General features: G+C 35.9%; 1 protein-coding gene across 1 annotated transcript in view; it reads right to left on the reverse strand.

The window, feature by feature from the left end:
- SEMA3E (semaphorin 3E) overlaps nt 1-20893 on the reverse strand; it is a 244295-nt gene that overhangs the window by 15870 nt on the left and 207532 nt on the right. Inside the window, exons 10-16 of the mRNA XM_035020473.1 lie at nt 18805-18949; nt 16404-16626; nt 13835-13926; nt 11363-11404; nt 9562-9728; nt 5410-5477; nt 3332-3471 (exon numbers count right to left, since the gene is read on the reverse strand). Of these exons, the coding sequence (XP_034876364.1) occupies nt 3332-3471; nt 5410-5477; nt 9562-9728; nt 11363-11404; nt 13835-13926; nt 16404-16626; nt 18805-18949 (877 nt within the window). The remainder of the gene's footprint in view (nt 1-3331; nt 3472-5409; nt 5478-9561; nt 9729-11362; nt 11405-13834; nt 13927-16403; nt 16627-18804; nt 18950-20893) is intronic.

The following is a 20893-nucleotide window of genomic DNA, read 5'->3' on the forward strand; positions in this document are numbered from 1 at the left end:
GCAGATGTCAGGACCATTTTTTAGAAGTCAAATTCCAGAACTTTGGCTGTAAATGGTTTTCCATTTGCTACATGTCCCAAAGCCTCTGAAACTGTACTTAGGGTTCCGATTTCAGAAGGCTGTGTGGTTTAGTAAAGAGAACCCACAGACACATGGATTTGAGTCAACTTGACTAGCTGTCAGTAACCAGGGAAGTGATTAAACATTCTGTGTCTCAATTATGGCACTTGTAAATCATGTTTTAGAATAAAATGGTATATTCTATTAAATGCACAGAGCAAATTCCTTGGTACTTAGACACTGAATACGTGGGAAGCAGCTCAGCTTTGGAGTCAGGAATATCTGAGTTCACACCTTGGGTCTGTCACGGATGTTGTTTGTTACCTATACCTCTCAGTTTTCATTTCCTTCTGTGTCTGGTAGATGCACAGTGAAGAACAGCTTCACCTAGAAAGTGTCCTCTATTAAAATCCTTTCCCTCAGGATATCATGAGAACTGATGCACATCCTAACTAAGGTCACTGAGCCAAGGGAAAAATACTCCCATAAGAATTACCTGCAAAACAGGCTTTCAATAAACATTTATGGAATTAGTAAAATGTACAGAGATGTGTTTCATACGTGGTATTTAAGAAAGCAGAAGACCATAAAGTGCCCATTCGAGAGAAGAGCAGTAATCCAGTTTAGAAACTGGGTAACTGAGGGGCACCTGTGTGGCTCAGTCATTAAGCGTCTGCCTTCGGCTCAGATCACGATCCCGGGGTCCTGGGATCGAGCCCCACGTCGGGCTCCCTGCTCAGCAGGGAGCCTGCTTCTCCTTCTCCCTCTGTCTACCACTCTGCCTACTTGTGCTCTCTCTGTCAAATGGATAAATAAAATCTTTAAAAAAAAAAAAGAAAAAAAGAAACTGGGTAACTGAATGTCGAGATGTTTTCTAGCAATTCAGCTACGTAGCATTTCAAAAGCTTTATCTGAGCAAAATTTTATTCACCTGAATATATGGTTTCGAGAGGTGAGTTTCGATTTGCAGGCCAAAGTCCCAGACTCAAAAATGTGTGTGTGTCTCACAATCAAAATTTTTTTTACAAAGGCTATGGTCTGACTACAAATTAATGACTTGCAGCTTGAAGTGTCTGTGATGAACCTTGCTGGCTACTGTCAAGGGTACTCTAAAAGCATTTACATATGAGGTAAGAAATGGAGTGGATGAATTTCAAGATCTTATACAATGGTCAAGATTTGATAATAAAATAATTCTCTGTCCATAGTAACTAATAAAATGGTCTTTAAAAAAAAATGGTCTTTAAAAAAAAACTCTAAAAGCTCCATAAAAGACTCTAAAAGAACTTTAAAACAAACTCTAAAAGGACAAAGTCATTCTGCTCTGTGCATTCAGCAAACACATCTACCTTTTTATGAAGTCAGCAATTTTGTGTTTTGTTCTAGACTGTGAATAAATCAATATACATTGCTGTGTCTATAGAAACCAAGGATTGAATGATGATGACACCTAATGCATGGAGTAAATTCAAAATTTCAGGTATCAGTAAATCTATCAGTCATGGAAATTTGAAAAACAGAAACTAAAATTTGGGGAAAGGAGAAGCAGATTATATCAACAATAGGAGAAAGAAGCTTAAAATTGAACATTGATGGATGCAGCCTGTCAAAATGACTTGGTAAAGATTTCCAAATGAGGCAGATAATAGTGACTTCCAAATTAGAAACAGAACATAGTGAGGGAAGAAAACCACTGATGAAAGAATGACTTCTCTGTCTTCTAAAGCCATTCAACGAAAGGAGCTACAGAATATTCCCAGGTCCTCTCCTGCCAAGTGGGTTATGACGGAATTTAAAAATCAGTTTCACATCAGATTTGTTGAATGGAAAATACTGTAGTGCTAAATCAACAATGTACTTTAGTGCAATATGCTGTAACATTTTAGAACACGTTTATTCTTATGATGTCATGAAAATTCAGGAGAATTTTCCTGTCCGTGATTGCCTTTCTAGAGTCTCTCTAACAGCCTTTGTTGAGTGCCTTCCTCTCTAATACCTATTCCAGGAACATGGGATTTACAAATTTAATCCTCTCCCAGAACGTACTGTATGATTTTGGACCAAAAACATGTTGCATTTTTAGTTTCAAAATAGACTGGAAAAAAAAGGCATAAAAAGTCAGTGTGCTCTACATCTGGGATCTAGAGTTGATGGCTTCACTGATTCCTTCTCTACCCACTGTGTCCCCATTAGCTCTTCCCTGGGTCCTACGGCAGGTGTCTAATATTTCTTTCCCTTATTCAATTTGCTACCTTCTTTTTACCAAGAAACATTTTGCTAGCAGTCACCAAGATCTATTTCCCTTTATTTAACCAAATTTCATTCTTTCTATCTTTATAATTCAACTTTTGTGAAAATTGAGTTCAAAGCCCACATTAGCATCCCTAGCGTTTTACCTGCCTTTACTAAGTGCTTCATGCCCTTGACCTTGGCCAATATGCAACCAGATCCCTAGACTCTCATAAAAAGATTATCTAGTAACTGCCTCCAGGCTGTCCCTTATGTGTGCTTTAAATGCTCCCTATTCTTCCATCTATAAAAGCAGCACAACTGATTCCTCTCTCATTATTTAGATGATAGAAATATAATCTCCACCACTAAACCTACTCAAAAGGACAAACTGATGCCTTTCTTTTGTTCCCAGTGGGCATTAATGGAACCCCTGTGGCCATGTTTCATATATGACTCAACTGCTTTATCAAACAATTGGTTTAATGTTGTTGCTGTTGTTTTAATTCTATTATCCCTATGTCTAAGATATATGTGTTAATGGTGTTTACATTTGTTATTTTTCTAGAACACTGCCTTGGGTGATACAATTTAAGACAATCATTTTGACAACAAGGTACTAAAATCACGAAGCTATGAGTACCTACTGAATAAAAGTCCAATTTTCAGAATCCAAATTTATACATATACACATATATGCATATAATTTATTTATATGTGTATATATGTATTTTGTATTTAATATATTTTATATATGTATTTATATGTCTTTACATGTATATTTATACACATAAAAATTTTATATATGCACATAGGTTTTTATAGCATATATAAATTATATATACACAGAAATCTGTGTGTATTAAAATTTTTTATATGTATATACATCACACATAATAAATCCACTTTTTAGCACAATATGCGTAGCACAATCGACTGATTCATTTTTAAACACCAAGTAAGTCATCATCTATTTACTAATCACACACCATAAGCAAGACAGCACGGCGTGCATGTGCAGCTACGTGCAGCTATGAATTACCTCCTCTTTTCTTGTGTCACGTCCTTTCTGTACAAACCAGATAACTTTTGCTTGCAAAGATCGTGGGGTACATTCCAGCAAAGTGCTGTTGTTCTCTATGCCATAGGCCAGTCGCTCTTCAGTCTTATCCAAAGCATCCCCTACAATATAAATATTAAAATTAACATTAAGACTTTGATTTTATCAGTAAATAATATTTTTTAAAAGATATTTATTTATTTGTTTATTTATTTATCTATCTATCTATCTATCTATCTATCTATCTATCTATCTATCTATCAGAGAAAGAGCACAAGCAGGGGGAGAAGCAGGCTCCCTGCTGAGCAGGGAGCCCGATGCTGGACTTGATCCCAGGACTCTGGGATCATGCCCTGAGCCGAAGGCAGACAACCAGCTGACTGAGCCACTCTGGCGTTCCAATAAATAGTTTTTGAAAAGATTCTTCATTTAGATTCCTGCAGCAAAGTGAATATCTTTCATGACTTACTGCTAATTTCTATGCAGGGTCATTTAAAGGAGAATTTAGGGACAGTGGCGTACCAAAATCTAGGCTTTAAAAAGTACTGCACGCTATGGAGAGGACCAAAAGGAAGTAAATGGGAGTGTGGGTCCAAAAGGCAGGACAGTCAGGACAGTAAGAAGGTGCATCAGTGTTAAATGCATGGAAAATCAGTGATGAAATCCACTGACAGAGCAGGCAAGAGAAGGTGAGCACCAAATATTCAAGTAAAACGTAAGACAAAATTCATGGTTACAAACAAAAGCAGAAAGCAGAAATCAGATATGGTGCCACATAAACACAAGTTTGAGTGAGATCTGAACCAGAGCTTCCTGATTAGAATCTTTATCTTGGCCCAGGGAGGCTCTCACTGGACTTGAACTCAAATTTGCATACAGCCTAATCCACTTAACTGCAGTGGGGAATAAAAGCGAGTGGATAGGGCATCTGGATAGCTCAGTTGGTTAAGCTGCTACCTTTGGCTCAGGTCATGATCCCAGGGTCCTGGGATGGAGCCCCTGCATCGGGCTCCCTGCTCCACAGGGAGCCTGCTTCTCCCTCTTCCTCTACTGCTCCCCCTGCTTGTGCTCTTTCGCTTGCTCACTCTCTGTTTCTCAAATAAATAAAATCTTAAAAAAAAAAACAAAACAAGTGGATGTATTCATTGTTGTTTTAACCAATATCAAATTCAGAAACTAGAACCTGGGATTTTTTCCTTGTGCCTGAGTCCTCCTCACTTTCAAAACTGACGCCTAAATTTTCCTAGATTAAGATCCTGCCTTCCTCTAGCCAATGTTGTCCAAGGCTTAGGTCCTGCACCAAATGTTCACTCAGCCTTGGGTCTAGTGAACTGATGCTATGCAACTCTGGATTGTATATAAGCACTCCTGGTCTCCCAGTCATGACACTTCATCTCCCTGGTACCTCCTCGTGAAACTGGGGAAACCAGTCACAGCCAGTTCCAACCACCTACATGGTGTGAAGAGTCAGGACCATGGTTTTCTGTGCTGTGTGACTTCCTTGTATTTGCTGAAGCAGAAATTTCCTCTCATCCTTTACCCATCAGACCGCTCACTACCTTTCCTCAGAAACACATCTGCTCCATCGACCTGAGCGCTCGGCTTCCCTACTCTTGTGGAAGACTTAAAGTTTTTCACTTTATTCTGCCCCAAAGCTTAGGAGGTGACTTGATACAAGTTTGATCACCCTTGATAAGATTACCATAGGTAGCATAAAATGGTGAAGATATTCCCGGGGCTGAGATGGAGAGAGGGGTCCTACAAATCACTGTGGTGTCTCGTTCTAAGATCCTCCTGTTTTGAGGTCTAATAGTAAGGTCTTTGTGGTGGCATATAGAATTAATTTTCCTAATTAAAAATTATACATCCACATAAAATTAAAATTTTGGGGTTACAAATCCACAAAATTTTAGCTACGTGGAAGAAAAAAGAATCCTTTCAGTAACATTGTTCTAGTATATATCAGTCACAAAGGAAACAAGGACCCTTTTAAGAAGTCTGCAGTTTATCTTCACTGTACACCCCGAGTAACCCATAGCAATTGATTTTCTCTGGATTACCGACAAACTGCTGTCCAAAGCATTGCTGAGCGGCGTTTCCGTGCCGAACATCTTGTCTGCGGAACCGCCTGAAACAAAGTAGATGTATTTAGATGTTCAGATTTCAATTTTGCAGACTTTAAAATGCAGCCAACTGCATTAAGGACTCAAGTAGTATTCTGCTACTGAAAAAAATTGATCTGTCATACAAAACAAGGATAAAATTCAAGTTTCATAGTTTCCCATATTTCCACTGTTATTCAATGGATAAGATCTGTATAAAACTCTTCTTTAAGTGTTCATGTGAGTTTGAATTCTGGATCCTGAAATAATTTAAGAAAGCTCTCTTTACATTTTGTTTAATAATCTAGTGCAACAAGAATTCTTCTGTTTCAAATGGGTGTTTGGGGTGGTAAGGGAGGTGCGCAGGAAAGACAGTGGGATTCGAGTCAGACTATTTATTTAAATAAAAATTATATAAATATATATTTAGATATATAATTGAAAAATAACAACATTCTTTACCCATGGGAAAAAAAATTCTATAGTACAGATCTTGTTTTAAATTCATAAGCATCTTTCTGTGGGATTAGACAATGGAAATTATCATTATTAGCACTGAAATTCCAAGATCAAAATCTTCAGCATATTAATTCAGATTAGAGGTAAAAATAGAAGTATTACATAAAGGGAGAAAATACCACTTGCTTTTCTAAATCATGGCATTTCTTCAAGATTGAGGAAAAAACAGAAGGCAAAGCAGAAGTTTCACCCCAGAGGGAGATGGTGAGGCTTCCAAAGTGACAATGAAATGCTTTAACCATATGCAATGATAAAATCTGGAAAAGGGAACCAGATTCAAATCCCAATGCCATCACTCACGTGTTGCCTGATTTCATACATATCTTTTCTCTTGCTTGGTTCTTTCTGTCCTCCTTTGTAAAATGAAGTTGGTCTAACTGACATCTAAAATCTATTCCAATCTCAATTTTTTTTTTTTTTTCATTCTAGGCTCTCCTCATTGCCTCCAAATAATGATAATGGAACAACATTTCAAGAGATGGAGTGCTTTCTCACATGTGAGTTCAGGTCTTAGTTAACAGCTCAATACTTAAAATACAATGGTTTAAGTATTTCCTTGTATTGAAAGCTACAGCAGATGCCTATTTGCAATCAATTTTTAGACTTATGACCTGTGTGCAAAGCTTGCTTTTTTAAAATACAGAGATTGTAGATTAGAAGACTTTGTCTAGAAACCTGGGATTTTATACAGTTCAGATTAAAACCGCTGTATGAATCATTCTGTTGGGCTAAATTGAAAAAAGAACTTGACAAAAAAGGAGCTAAAATGAAAAGTTTTATGCTTCTGCATTATTTTATGCTAGCATGTGCACAGCTATATATAACTGATAGCAGCTCTGGTTGAGAAGTAAACTGCTCTTGTGGATTCCTTCCTTCATTAAGTATTGCACTGGTACTGGGAATCCGAAGTCTGCTGAGCAGTGATGAGTAATGGAGCAGGGGTAAATCAAGGAAATGGGAAATAGTTTCTACTCTGCAGAAATGTTGTGTCAGGTTTATTATACGAGTGATGTGAGAATAAAGGGAGGTGCAATCAGATAATTCTAGGTACGCAATGTGAATAATAACACAAAATTTTGCAATGTCAATAATAACACAAAGAGTATGTTTAAAGTCATGAAAGCGTGCATTTAAAAAGCATGCTATCCCATCCCCCAACAAGGGTTCAGTTCACTTTATACTATCTTCGTATAACTGTCCTTTATCTCAGCATATTAAAAAGACCGTAAATGTTCACGAGTTTGAGAAAGGTTCATCAAAGTTGACTTTTATTCTCAAAGTTGCCTATTTTTCTTCTGTCTCTTACTACTTAGAAACTTTTTAAGAGAACACGGGAAACAGACAAAATACAAGAGCCAGGGGAAGTAAAAGACTTAACTCTATATATTATAGTGTTTTTTGGAAGACTATTTTAAACAAGTGGTTTGGATTGCGAATTAATGTTTTTCCTCTGTTGACTCATTTTCACTCTGTGAACAGAAAAGTATTTATTTTAATGACCAGTTTTCAATTTCTGCTGCTGGTCAGGTCTGAAGAAACAACGATCTGCTGTAAAAGCAAACTATTTTCCCTTCATGTGTTGGAACCCATCCAAAAAGTTCTCCTCCAGGGGTGGGTGATGGTTCAAAAGAATCTGACACCAGTGAGAGATCTCCATAACTTGTCACTGAACTGAATTCATTCATTTACAAACACAGCGGCTCCTGACTCGAGCATTGGGCACCTTCCTAAGATTTTGCCCATTCGTTTGACTTTTACTAAATAACTTTTTGTCCACCCTTTGTAAATATATTATCAAGCTTGTGGATGTATACTCTAATAAGATGCAGCATGGATCAAGAAGTATCTAGCTATGGAAACTGCTTAGTAAGAATTCATTCATCACCCCTATTGCATGCCTAAAACAAAACCTTGTTATTCACAAGTATTTGATGCACGGCTTGCAAACACTGTTATTGTTGCTAATAACAATAAAATAATTCATTTTATTATTTTCGGTGAAATTACCCTTCCACCCTGAGAACCAGTTACTTTACCCCTACCCTATAGAACTACAGGGTTTTCCCTGAACATTCTATGCCTTTTGTACGATTCCCTCTAACTAGAATCTTCTTATATTTCCACCTATAAGACTGAGCTCAAAGGCTGGGTTATTTTGAGAATTAAATAATGTATAATGTGTACTGTGCTTAGTCCAGTACCTTATATGTAGTAAGTGCTTAGTAGTGACCTACTATCATCCTTATTTACAATTCCATTTTCCACTTCAGGTTCCAGTTTCATATAGCCAGAGTACTGACCACTTCTTCATCCTCTGTGCACATAGTATGGTAGTTGGCATAGTGTGTGAATAAATCATTGAACACTATTTTTACATGGGAACATGGCTATATTCTTCAAGCAGTGTTTTTAAATATCAGGAAGCATTTGTGCAAAATCAATTTGCTTGATTCTTGAAAACAGTTGGTAAGTTATTTAGTTAACAAATATCCTTTCAAAGCATCTGTTCACTATCCACCTATGATATGCTTTCTTTAAGTACTCAATGGAATGAATGTTAATTTCGCTAACATCAAATTAACAAAGGTTTTGAATGAGTGACTACGTTTTTTTACAAACGAGATTCTACTGTATATGTAAATTTATAAAAATAGTAACTACATTATTGAGATTTTTATATAATAACTATATTAAATGAGATTTTTTGAAAAGTTTGAAAAAAGTGAAAGAGTGAAAGAGTAAAAATGATTGAAATTAATAAAAACTTAATTTTCAGTAAGGAAACCGTACATCGTTCTATGTTTTTGCTTTATATCGTCCTTGGCCACTTTACTAGGAGAAAAAAGTAAATGCTTATTTTATAATAAATAAAAATATTTTCCTTTATGTTTCCCCACAAAGCACGCACAATTTCATATGGCTTGAGTGAAGAAATATCTCCATCCTTCAAAATACTCTCTGGACCTCAAGATCTCCTGTTCAAAGAATCCTGAGATTTACTTTCTTTTACAAGTGGCAATGACCTTGCTGAATTATACACATTAGGGTTTGGAGGTCTCGAAGTACCTTTCATTTGTGTTGAATTAAATCACATGTTTCATTAATTATACAGGTCATACATTTGCCTAGGAGTTAAAATATTCACTTTCAAAATGAAATAAATGAAGACCAGCTGGTTGAGAGGACACGGGGCAAACGCAGGATGTATTTTAGAATTTATTTATTTATTTTTCTTTCAAGTCTTTGAATCCCTCATGTGTGGTGGCTTGCCATTTCCACATTTTAAGTTTATTAAACTGGTTTCATGTCTGGCAGCAAAAGTGTCAGGAGAGGGAAGAGTTGATTCAAACATGGGTGAAAAAGAAATTAAAAACCCAATAAAAACTCCAATCTCTACACAGTAATTGATAGTTATTTTCAGGTAAGATTCAACTTTCAAAGCTTATATTATGAACAAAGTATGATTACGATGGCTTATTTAAACAAAACCAACATGGTTATTTTCATGGGATGTGTGCAGAAAGAAAAATATTTTAGAAAGTGTTATGGCTTTTCGAAACAAGGGAAATAGCCCATTGAGGCCTCTCTCACCTCTTTGCATGGGTGCCTGTCGGGTAATACCGGGAACAGGATATGCCATCCCAGGCACAGTAAGGGTCTCGAGCCAGGCAACAATCAGCACAAGCACTTCCGTACATGTCACACTGATGGAATCGGACTTGGGCCACGGCAGAAGCAGATCCAACATACAGCTGTTGCTAGAGACATCAAAGAACAGAGAGGCCGCGAGCAGAAGGGGACAGAACGCTCACTGATTTTCACATTTATACACAATCACTTCTGTGAATATTCACTTAAATTACTGCAGTTACTCAGGATGGGTAACGGAACACTGGTACTTTCATTCCTCCAAGATATGAAATTTATTTATAGACCTGGATGCCCGTAAACAAAATTGCTAAAGTGAGTTTGACAAAATCTCAAGAAGTTGACTGTTCTTTTGTTATTTAAACAGAAAGCCTCTTTCATCATTTAATACTGTAGGTCTTTTTAAAAGACCTTTAGAGGTGTCCAATAACATACTGGATAAGTAAATGGCCTTTTGTTGTTGTTGTTGCATTTTTTAAACTACGATGTAATTGATAAATAACACTATGTCAGTTTCAGGTGTATAATATAAAGATTCAATATTTGTATGTATTGTGAAATGATCACCACAGTAAGTCTAGTTAACATTCCTCAACACATATAGGTAGAATTGTTTTTTTGTGTGTGTGTGCTTTCTTAGCAACTTTCAAATATACATTAGGGTATCATTAACTATAATCACTATGCCATAAATTACATTCCCAGGTCTTCCTTTATAACTGGAAGTTTGTACCTTTTGATCCTGTCCACTCATTTTGCCCACCTCCTACCCCTTGCCTCTGGCAATTGCCAAACTGTTCTCTGTAAAAAACAAGCTCATTTTTCTGTTGTGTTTGTTTCAATTTCACGTATCAGTGAGTTTATATGGTATTTGTCTTCTTTCATTTAGTGTAATGCTCTCAAGGTCCACCATGTTGTCACAAATGGAAGGATTTCCTTCTTTTTTGTGTCCGAATAATATTCCATTGTACAAATAGGTCATATTTTCTCTATCCATTCATCCACTGATGGGCATTTAGGTTGTTTCCACGTGTTGGCCATTGTAAACAATGCCACAATAAATGTGGGTACAGATTTCTTTCAGAGTTAGTGTTTTGTTTCCTTTGGATAAATACCCAGAAATGAAATTGTTTAATCATATGTTCTATCTTTAATACATTGAGGAAATTCTGTAATGTTTTCCATATTGGCTGCACCAATTTATATTCCCAACAACAGTGCACACTAACCTATACCATTTAAAAGAGTGATACAGATATATACATAGAATGAGGGAATAAACTGTGAGATACATTGTCAAGTAAAAACAATAAGTAGCAGAACAAGTAACATTACATGTTCCTGTTTGCCTAAACATAAATGGTTATTTATAAATAAATTTGAGATAATATATGCAACAAATATTTCTGGAGAAATTTGCACCAGAAACTGGTTCTAGTAAAGTGGAGAGGAGGTTGGTGTTTCACTGCACACTCTTGTGTTACCATCATTTACTGTTGTTTTTGCAAAAACTTTAACAAAAAACTTACAGAATTACATCCTATCATGATACTAGAAGTAAATCTACTCTTATCTACCTTCCTCTAATAATAGAAAAATAAATCTATTACATGTAAATCACATATATTTTCATCACAATAAAACTGTAACTTGTTCATGTATAAGCACATGTACTTCTGCTCTTTATCTTTGACCTGGACTCACAGATACAAACACGTACACACGCACATACACACAAACTTACTCTCTTTGAAGAAATCTCCATAGAAATAATAGGAACTGGATCCTGAAAAAAATATTTTTTAAGTTTTTAAGAAATACAGGAACATACTTTAATACAGTTGTAAATCATGTGAACTCATATTAGGTATGTGACTAGTTCTATGCCAGCCTATAGCTTCCATTTTAGCAAATCAATAGGAACATATAATTACATTAAATATAGCTTTCTTTTAAGAACTCTTTTTAATGGAATAGGACAGATATGTAAGGTAAAAAAGTAGTGGATAATCTAAATAGCTCACTATTTGTTCCTGAAGTGTAATTTTTGTATTTGCATTTGAATATTACTCAAGCTTTGGAAACTCGAGTATCTTTATTTTTTAATTTTTTTTAAAGATTTTATTTATTTATTTGAGAGAGAGAATGAGACAGAGAGAGAGAGCAAGAGATGGGGGAGGGTCAGAGGGAGAAGCAGACCCCCCGCCGAGCAGGGAGCCCGATGCAGGACTCGATCCCGGGACTCCAGGATCATGACCTGAGCCGAAGGCAGTCGCTTAACCAACTGAGCCACCCAGGCGCCCCAGAAACTCGAGTATCTTTAAATAAATAGCAGAGTCACAGTGTTCTTTCTTACAAAGTATTTGAACCATTAGAAGTGAAACAGTTATGTCTCTGAATAGGTGATACTGTTAACGAACCAAGTGACTTTGTTTAAATCCAAGACTAAATAAAATACTTTTTCTGTTGGTGTTATCCTGGTCAATCAATATGAACCCAGGATGCTCTGAGCACGATGAATAACTTCATTGTCTTTGAACTGCAACAGAGGAAAGATGATCTATCACATAGCTTTGAGAGCCTGTGTGTTATTCTAAGGATGGTGATTAAGACTAAAGTGTCTCCAATGAGTACCACAAACTCAGATGGATTCTGCCAGTACACAAGCATCAGGCAGGTGGGATCCACTCTGTGGATGATTATCCTTCAAAGAATTATTTTTTTAAAGAGAAAATTTGATCCCCTGTGTCAATATTGTTTTCAATATTTTAAACTACAGAACCCTTTAAGCAGGCAGGCATGCCCTCATTTATTCATTCAGGTGACAATGTTTCTTAGGGTTGATATGAACAAAACCCTGTGGCAAGTGCTATGGTCCCTAATGTGAAATGAAATCTGACATAGAAATCCAGTAATGCAAGATCAACAAAACATAGCTGCTCTGGTTGAGGTAGGAACATGCTTAACATCGGGTGTGGCTATGGGGAATCTAATCTCCAGGACAGCCAAGGTGAAACAAACTGTTTTTCATCAATAAAGATATTTTCATATGTATCCATTACCAACATATACAGTCAATCTTCATAATTTGTAGACTTTTTTTTTACACATTTGCTTACTTGCTAAAATTTATTTGTATTCCCAATATTAATACTTACAGTGTTCTGTGGTCCTTCGTGGACACATGCAGGCACACAGAGGCAATAAATTTTGGTTGCCCGATGAGTACAACCCCAGCTGAGATCTATGAATGCGACACTCTGCCTTCCTGTTTCAGCTCTCATATTCTAAACAAGTGTCCTTTTCATGGTCTATTTAATGCCATGTTTTTCACATTTTTGTTGCATTTTGCAATTTTATTGGCAATTTTGATGTTTAAAATGGCCTCTAAGCAAAGCGCTAAAATGCTGTCTAGTGTTTCAAAGCTTCAAAAGGCTGTGATGTGTATTATGGGAAAATACGTGTGTTAAGTAAGCTCTGTTCATGCATGCGTTACAGTGCCATGGCCCATGGGCTCCATGTTAATCAACAATATATACTAAATAAGGCATCTTTCAATTAAAAACACAAAAAGAACAAAGTTATATATTGATCAGTTGATAAAAATGTTGTGACTAGAGACTCACAGGAACCTAACCCTGTATGTCCCCTAGGAGCACTGGCCAGTGTTCACTAATGTGGTGTTCACGGTGATTTTAAAGACCACACCTGCCACAAATATTGACACTTGAGTCTGTGTGTGTATGTGTGTAGGTGTATACATACATACAATTTCATGTCTAATCTTTGCGTTATCATTTTTTAGTTTTCTTTTTTGGTAAATTCTTTGTGGCAATTGATATGTTACGATAAAAAGCAGTATCACAGTGTCCACAACAAGAAACCTACTGCTTTAATTGTCTATATTGGTAGTACATTTGTAAAATGAGACTTTGCAATAATGATTCTGGAATTCATATGTGGTATGTGGTATTTCTTTAAGTCACAGTTCATATACTGAACTTCTTTTCATGCTAGCTGGGCAAATATTGGCCTTCTCATTTGAATAGTCTGCAATAATCACATAGATTTTAAACCATTCCTCACTTCAAATTCACTCTGAATTCACAACATACCTGTTGGAAAAAAAAATGATCTAACATCTTTCCTATTTACAACTCATTTGCCGTTGTAATATATAAATGTTGGCTATTTTGTTTTTTTCTTATAAAAATACCTTGAATATCTGAAGTTCTTCTAGAATTACTTCTTCCATTGATTCTGTTTCTTGGTTATAAATCGTGATTACTTTCAGTACAATTCCATTATCTGTAAGAAAGGAAAAGAAGAGATAAACCAGAAGCTTGCCACAATCTGGTTTTCAAAACAATTAAAAACCATGCAGGGACTACGAATTTGAATATGCTTTGAGATTTAGATGCATAAAACATTTAATCATTACTAGCTGAAGCAATATGACTACTTACATGTTCATATAACTTTATATGCTTGGCTAAAAAATAAGACCAAATAATATGTAATTATTTTTCAAATAATTTGATTCAGAAATTCAATTAAAGATTGAGAAATCAGGGGTGCCTGAGTGGCTCAGTCATTAAGCGTCTGCCTTCGGCTCAGGTCATGATCCCAAGGTCCTGGGACTGAGCTCCGCATCAGGATCCCTGCTTGGCGGGAACCCTGCTTCTCCCTCTCCCACTCTCCCTGCTTGTGTTCCCTCTCTCGCTGTGTCTCTCTGTCAAATAAATAAATAAAATCTTAAAAAAAAAAGATTGAGAAATCAAAATGTAAATATATATATACAATGATATTTGGTATGATATATATATATATATACACACACTTTTAATAAGAAAAGTTTCAAGTATATACTATTGAGAGAACAGTATAAGTACTCTTGCATTAATCATTTAGCTCCCATAATTATCAATAATTTTATAAATTTAAATTCATAATTTAAAATTCTATCTAATTTTTATTATACCTGATATTCTGAGCATGGTCTTTTCAATAAAAAATTTAATAAGACCCTTACTTGCCTGTAAGAATAATTTGATATAGTGCTAAAAACAGCTCAGAAAGAATAAGCACTTTGGAGGTACTGACCTAAGAATTATATGGTATTTACGTAATTTGTTTAAAAATTCTCAAATTTTGTGGTTGGGTTAATAAAATTTGTTTAAAATAAAACTAGTAACAATTACCTGGATAGTACATGAAAAGGAATACAAACTATAATTTTTAAGCCGAGAACACATAATAAACATTCAATTATTATTATATCAAGCAAAAAGCAAAGATGAAATTCAAATCATTAATTTGCAACTAGTGATTTGCAATAAGGACTTTCTCTCCCTATATACAGTATTTTATACACACACAGTATTAAGGCACGTGTGGAAAAATAACTATCATTTGTGGGATTTTCCAATGTTGTACTCATCACACTTTCACCAAATATGTTCTTTGGTGCTGTTAAGCTGTGGCTCAGTATGATGATATCTCTGAGTTAAACATCGTTTACATGATAGCATAAGTATACATCTGATATTTCTGGAATTCTCTTAAACAGCTTTGGTCAAGCTAACAACAAAGTATTTCCAAAAACAGTCTTGGACTGATATACTGTATATGACTGCCACTTTCCAGGACATTTAAAAATAACATGCCTTTTCCCATGCTTAATTCTATCAAATATTATTCTTGCTTATGGAACTTTAAAAAAAAAAACCTCTACTAGATGTCATTATGAGTGAATTCATGCATGGCCAAGTAATTTTAAGTTTGTTAAAGGAATGTGATGCTTTGTTAATCTTGAAACCATAGTGCAAAGCATATTATTAACATGAACCTCCTAAAATAAGAGTAAAATATTGCCTACACCAGAGAGCAAGTTCTGCAAATCAGATGGATGTTTCCTTACTTCTATCTTTGCTTTTTCAAAAAGTATGAATGGAGAAGTCCAAGCACCAGTATTAATATTATATCCTGGCTCCTGATCTGGGTACATGCAATGTCTCTGTAGAATGTAGGACGATTACTCTTCTAAATAGCAACTGCTGTAGCAATGACTATCATGAATATGAAGAAAAGGAAGAAATGATCATTTAAAAGGCTTTTTAAGTGTCTACGGAATGTTAAAGTACTTGACAGAATTTGTCCTATATTACCCAGATGCTAAAAGATTCCAGGTTTTGTTCCCCAAGCTAGATCTAATGTATGGAATTAATTGAAGTTGTAATTTGAAAATTTCACTTTTTAGCATATTTATTATTTTGTTTCAGAATATTATAGCTTTGCTCTAAAAGTTTACCTCCATTATGGGTAACACTTGGCCTGTTTGGTACCAATGGTTGGTTCCGATGGGGCCTGATAAGCCTTGCTGTGATTATAGATTTAGGTGAAGCTACTGTCCCAAGTGGCTTCAGAACCCTTGAGATCTTACTGAACAGCCAAAGGCGGCAATGGACCTGGGGACACACAGCACAAGCATCCTTGCTATGGTGGCCTCCTTCCTCTATGAGAAGTTCTGCTTGGAACCAGTGTTGTTTATTAACATCAGTTACCCAATCCTTCAGTCACTTGTTCAAAGATACTAAGTATTGACTGTGTATCAGGAATTATGCGTTTTAACTGCCCCAAATCCTCTCTTCCATTTCAGGGAATAAGCAGTGTGCAAACAGGCTAATGGAGTAATAGGAGATTTGTGGATAGGTTTTTAAAGTACTAATAATGTTACTGATTTTAAGATTCAACATATATGTCTCAGCACTTTCTAATCTCTTTACCTGTCCCAATGAACAAGACATCGTATTGGCCATCCTCAGCTTCCACTCTATCCACTGCTATTTGTTTCAGGTTATATCTTCCATCTGTTTTTACCAGGATTGGTTTTTTATGGGCAGGTTTTATGGGCTGGTACATAAGTGGATGGCTTCTTGCAAATCGGATGGCATCATCGGGATAGTCTTTGGTGGTTCCGTATCTCCCACCATTCACTTTGCTGGCACACTGAAATACAAATAGGTAAAAAAATTTTTTTTTTGCCTTAAACCTAAAGAGCACGTTTATAATCAATTACAAAAACAATCAGAAAACTGAATGTGTTCAATTAACCAACTGCAGTTAGAAATATTTAGCAACTACATATTCTTCATTAGAGAAATAAAATCATTAGAGAAATAAAATCTGCATTAAAGATTGCAGAGAAAGCCTGAATCATTCCAAACATTCAGCTCTAGAAAAACAGAAAATAGTGAAATCTTGGAAAAATGAAGTGCTAAACAATACTGGTACAATTCGAAGATGGTAAAAATGTGTATCATCATAAATATTATTATTTCCCTGTTTTCTGATATTTATTTTTTCACATTGTAAATTAACTTCTGAATGTAAACAAAGTATTTTCATAGCAAAACAAAAAGCTTCTTTGTTGTGTTAAATCCCCCGCCCTGGATTAAGGATCACAACTGCACAAAACAGTTTTCCCATTACTGAGACTATAACGTGATGGTTCCAATGGACTCACAGACGATAGAATTTTAGTGCCGTAACAAAGAAACCTATTCAAATTCAGTCAGTGTTAATTAAAGAAAAAAAAAGCCCTCTCTGTTCTGTAATCTATATGAATTTATATTATTTCTGTCTGGATTCAACACAATAAATTGAGAAAACGAGAAACACTTGCTATAACATATCTGAATTCTTAAATCACTGACTCAAAAAATAAATGTTCAACAGCACCTCAGTTACTTTTTCGAATACCTTTAACTACACTGATTCATACTTGTTATTAAGCACTCCCTCATTTTGTATTTTTCCCTCCAGAATCAGCAGCAAGTGCAATGATTATGTTGATAAGGAATTTTCCACTTTCGGGTATAAACACAGTAGTGTAGTAATCAGATTCTGCAAAGAGGGCATTTTTAATGGTTAGTTTTAAAATTCAGGTCATATTTCTTAATTTGGCCTGAATTTTTCACTGGAGTGTACTTACATGATACATAATTGGAAACATTCTAGACCAGCCTGGAAGCAGTTCAGTAACCAGTCACTTCCTCCAAATCTCCTTTAATACCATGTGGTTTCAGGAAGCATTTCCAGCAAAGCCACAGGAGTGGGTTTTCTCCATTTAAATTGTAATTTCAATCAATACAGTGAAATAAAGTATACTTTATGTCTTACTGGAAGTAATAATTTTAAGCTAGTGAGAATGATTGAAATGGTAAAGCTTTACACTTGTTAATGGAGGGAAGGTTTGTTTCCACTTTGGATTTTGGCTCTGCAAAAATGGTTTCTACTTGACTTGTAAGTACTTGAGGAATCAGCACAGTGATGGGTTTTCACCAGCTGCTCAAAAAAGTGTAGGCTTTGACTTGTACGGCAAGTTAAATGTCAGTTCTCCATGGTCCATGAGCACCTACAATGAGCCTACACTTTGCCAACCTAGTTGTGCACAGAACACACGATACAAAATCATCATCATTGGCATGGTCACCATCGTTTTTACATACACGTGTAAGTAAAAGCACAGAAGTTTGCATGGCGAGTTGGAGCACGAGGACTGCCTCTCAGCAGCACAAGGGCAGAGGTCAGCAGCAAAACTTCTGGAACTCTAGCTGCACTTTTGTATTGGCATTTCTCTTCCCAGGAGCCAGCAAGGATATTGAATGAGATGCTAAGTATTGTGGCGAGGAAGAGAAAAGGCTTCTCCCAGTTAAGCTAAAGTGAAAAGTAAGGAGAAAATTTGGCCTAGGGAACTTAGAGGCCGACTCAAATATTACAATGTAATTATTTGGTAACTTTCTTCCCCCTTGGAAATTGCACGTGGCCTTAATTCTTCTGAAGAAACGGAGGAATGTGATACTCTTTTTAATGGATGTTTCTGTGTTCACCGGTGTATCTTAAAAATACAGTTTCAGTTGGGGCCCCTTAGCCAAAATATCAATGATAATACAGACTTTATAATGGTGCTAAGATGTATCCATCACAGATTTTCTCATTAAATAAAAAGCATACAACCAGATATAAGAAGTGATATTTCTTTACTGTACAAGTAATCAAGCACATTTTTGGGTGTAGAATTTAACTGTTTAATGGAAGTTTTGTAAAGCATCTGAAACACTGAACAAAATATTACTAAGAGAGCCTTTAAAAAATAAGACTACTTTGTTAAATGCCCAAACTTACGGAACCAGGCCTTGGATAAGGGACTCTTCCTTCATAGAGTGACCAGTGGTATTCAGGTCCTTCCTTATGCGCATATGGTCCATTAAAGGCTGCCCGGATGCTAGACATATGATAGACACATATTGCATGCCCTCTAAATATATTACTGGAAAAAAAAAAGATAATTACTATTCTGGAACTGACTAGCAGTCAGCTAGTCACACTCTTCAGACTATAGAGATAAGGATAAAGTCTTTTGGATAACAAAGCTGCAATCTATTAAATAGAGGATATTCTAGAAATATTAACTACTGTAATATTTCAAGTACTGGAACTCTAAAACTTACCATTTCTTTACCTTATTACAATAAACTGAAAATGACATTGTTAGACTAAAAACAGTGACATTTGTCACCTCACTTTATTATTGCTAAATCTTAGATTGTGTTTTTATATTTTCATGAAGGAAAATATGGACCAAATATTTAAAAAGATTCGTTCCCAAGTTGAATGATTCATTTTAAGCTTTATCTCCTTGTCTGTTGTTTCACATTCAGAGTAGACAGTGTTTGCCTAATCACTAGGCCGTTAATATTGCTAATTCTGTTCAAATTTTATTTGATTTCTCAGTGTCTATGATCAAATAACAAGTTAAAGTCTTTTTTTTTTTTAAAGATTTTATTTATTTATTTGAGAGAGAGAGAATGAGAGAGAGAGAACACATGAGAGGGGATAGGGTCAGAGGACGAAGCAGACTCCCTGCCGAGCAGGGAGCCCGATGCGGGACTCGATCCCGGGACTCCAGGATCATGACCTGAGCCGAAGGCAGTCGCTTAACCAACTGAGCCACCCAGGCACCCAACAAGTTAAAGTCTTATGAAACTTTGGAGCTTTGTTCCATCCTTTACCTTGGGGTCACAGAGGCATCAATAAGCTTGCTGTACATCCCCTTTTCCAGTGACCTCCAGGCCACTGAAACTGAGTACCATATTGGAAAGATGACTGGACTGAACTACATTAATTTGGGGGAAGATGACTTAAATTACATAAAACTCGGATTATTTACCTCCAGAACTAGCAGCAATTGAAATAATTTTTTTTTTTTAATAAAAAGTTCTACTTGCAAAAGATAAAGACAGCCGATGACTAACTATAGCAAGTTTTAGCAGGGGCATTTGTGGTAAGATTCTGCAAAAGGACATTTTTAAGTGATTTGTTATAAAAATCTGGCCGTCTTCCTTAATTTGGCATACTCTGAATGAATTCTAACATGTCCCCATCCTCCTGTGAGAATCAAAATAATTAATGTTTAGGGAAATGCTCTGCACAATGCCCAGTTCTTTCTAAACGTAGAAGTTCCTACACTCGGAGACACCTGTAGAACAGCAGTTATATTACTGTCTTAGGACATCAGTTCACACATTTTATAACACACCTTGAAGCAATTGGAAATGCCTGCAATAGTGAGAAAACCAGAGAAAGTCTCCCAACTAAAGTGGCAATAAACCTTTGATCACCATGCTACAAATACCAACCTTTACGTCAGGTAACAGCTGGGAAGCCTTTTCCTCAGATTTATGTATAAAGTGAACAGTCACAACTGAAATAATGGAAGAAAATAACGTGTTGTCTTTGAAATCTAGACAGATCCATTATGCTATCACTTAGGAAAGTAGCTCATAAACTGACCATACGAACCCACAAAAAACCTATTCTGGTTATCCCATAGCTTTTATTTATTATATAAAGCCATGGAATTAGGATGCAATGGCATAAGAATAAAGATGAAGTTTAAAAAAAAAAAGTTAGGGGTTTTCCGAGGACTGTGACAACTACAAATCTACATGCACTCCTTTACTTTGCATCAAGGAAGAACTGATAGCAAAATTGTTTCCATGTTTCTCTGTTGAAGAAAAGGTCTCCTTACAATAGCACAATATTTATCGGAAGAACTTTATTATTTTTTTCAAAGTGAGTGTATGAAATTACCTGCTGAAAAAACTAATGAAAGCTGTGTGGAGAGACCCTGAGCAAAGAAGGTAAACATGATTATAACACAGTCTAAGGCCAGTGCAATGCAAAAGAGGAAGGGAATTCAATCATTCTATTC

The sequence above is a fragment of the Mirounga leonina genome, unplaced genomic scaffold (genome assembly GCF_011800145.1).
Source record: "Mirounga leonina isolate KUSES-001 unplaced genomic scaffold, KU_Mleo_1.0 Mir_174, whole genome shotgun sequence".
In the NCBI taxonomy this organism is placed as follows: domain Eukaryota; kingdom Metazoa; phylum Chordata; class Mammalia; order Carnivora; family Phocidae; genus Mirounga; species Mirounga leonina.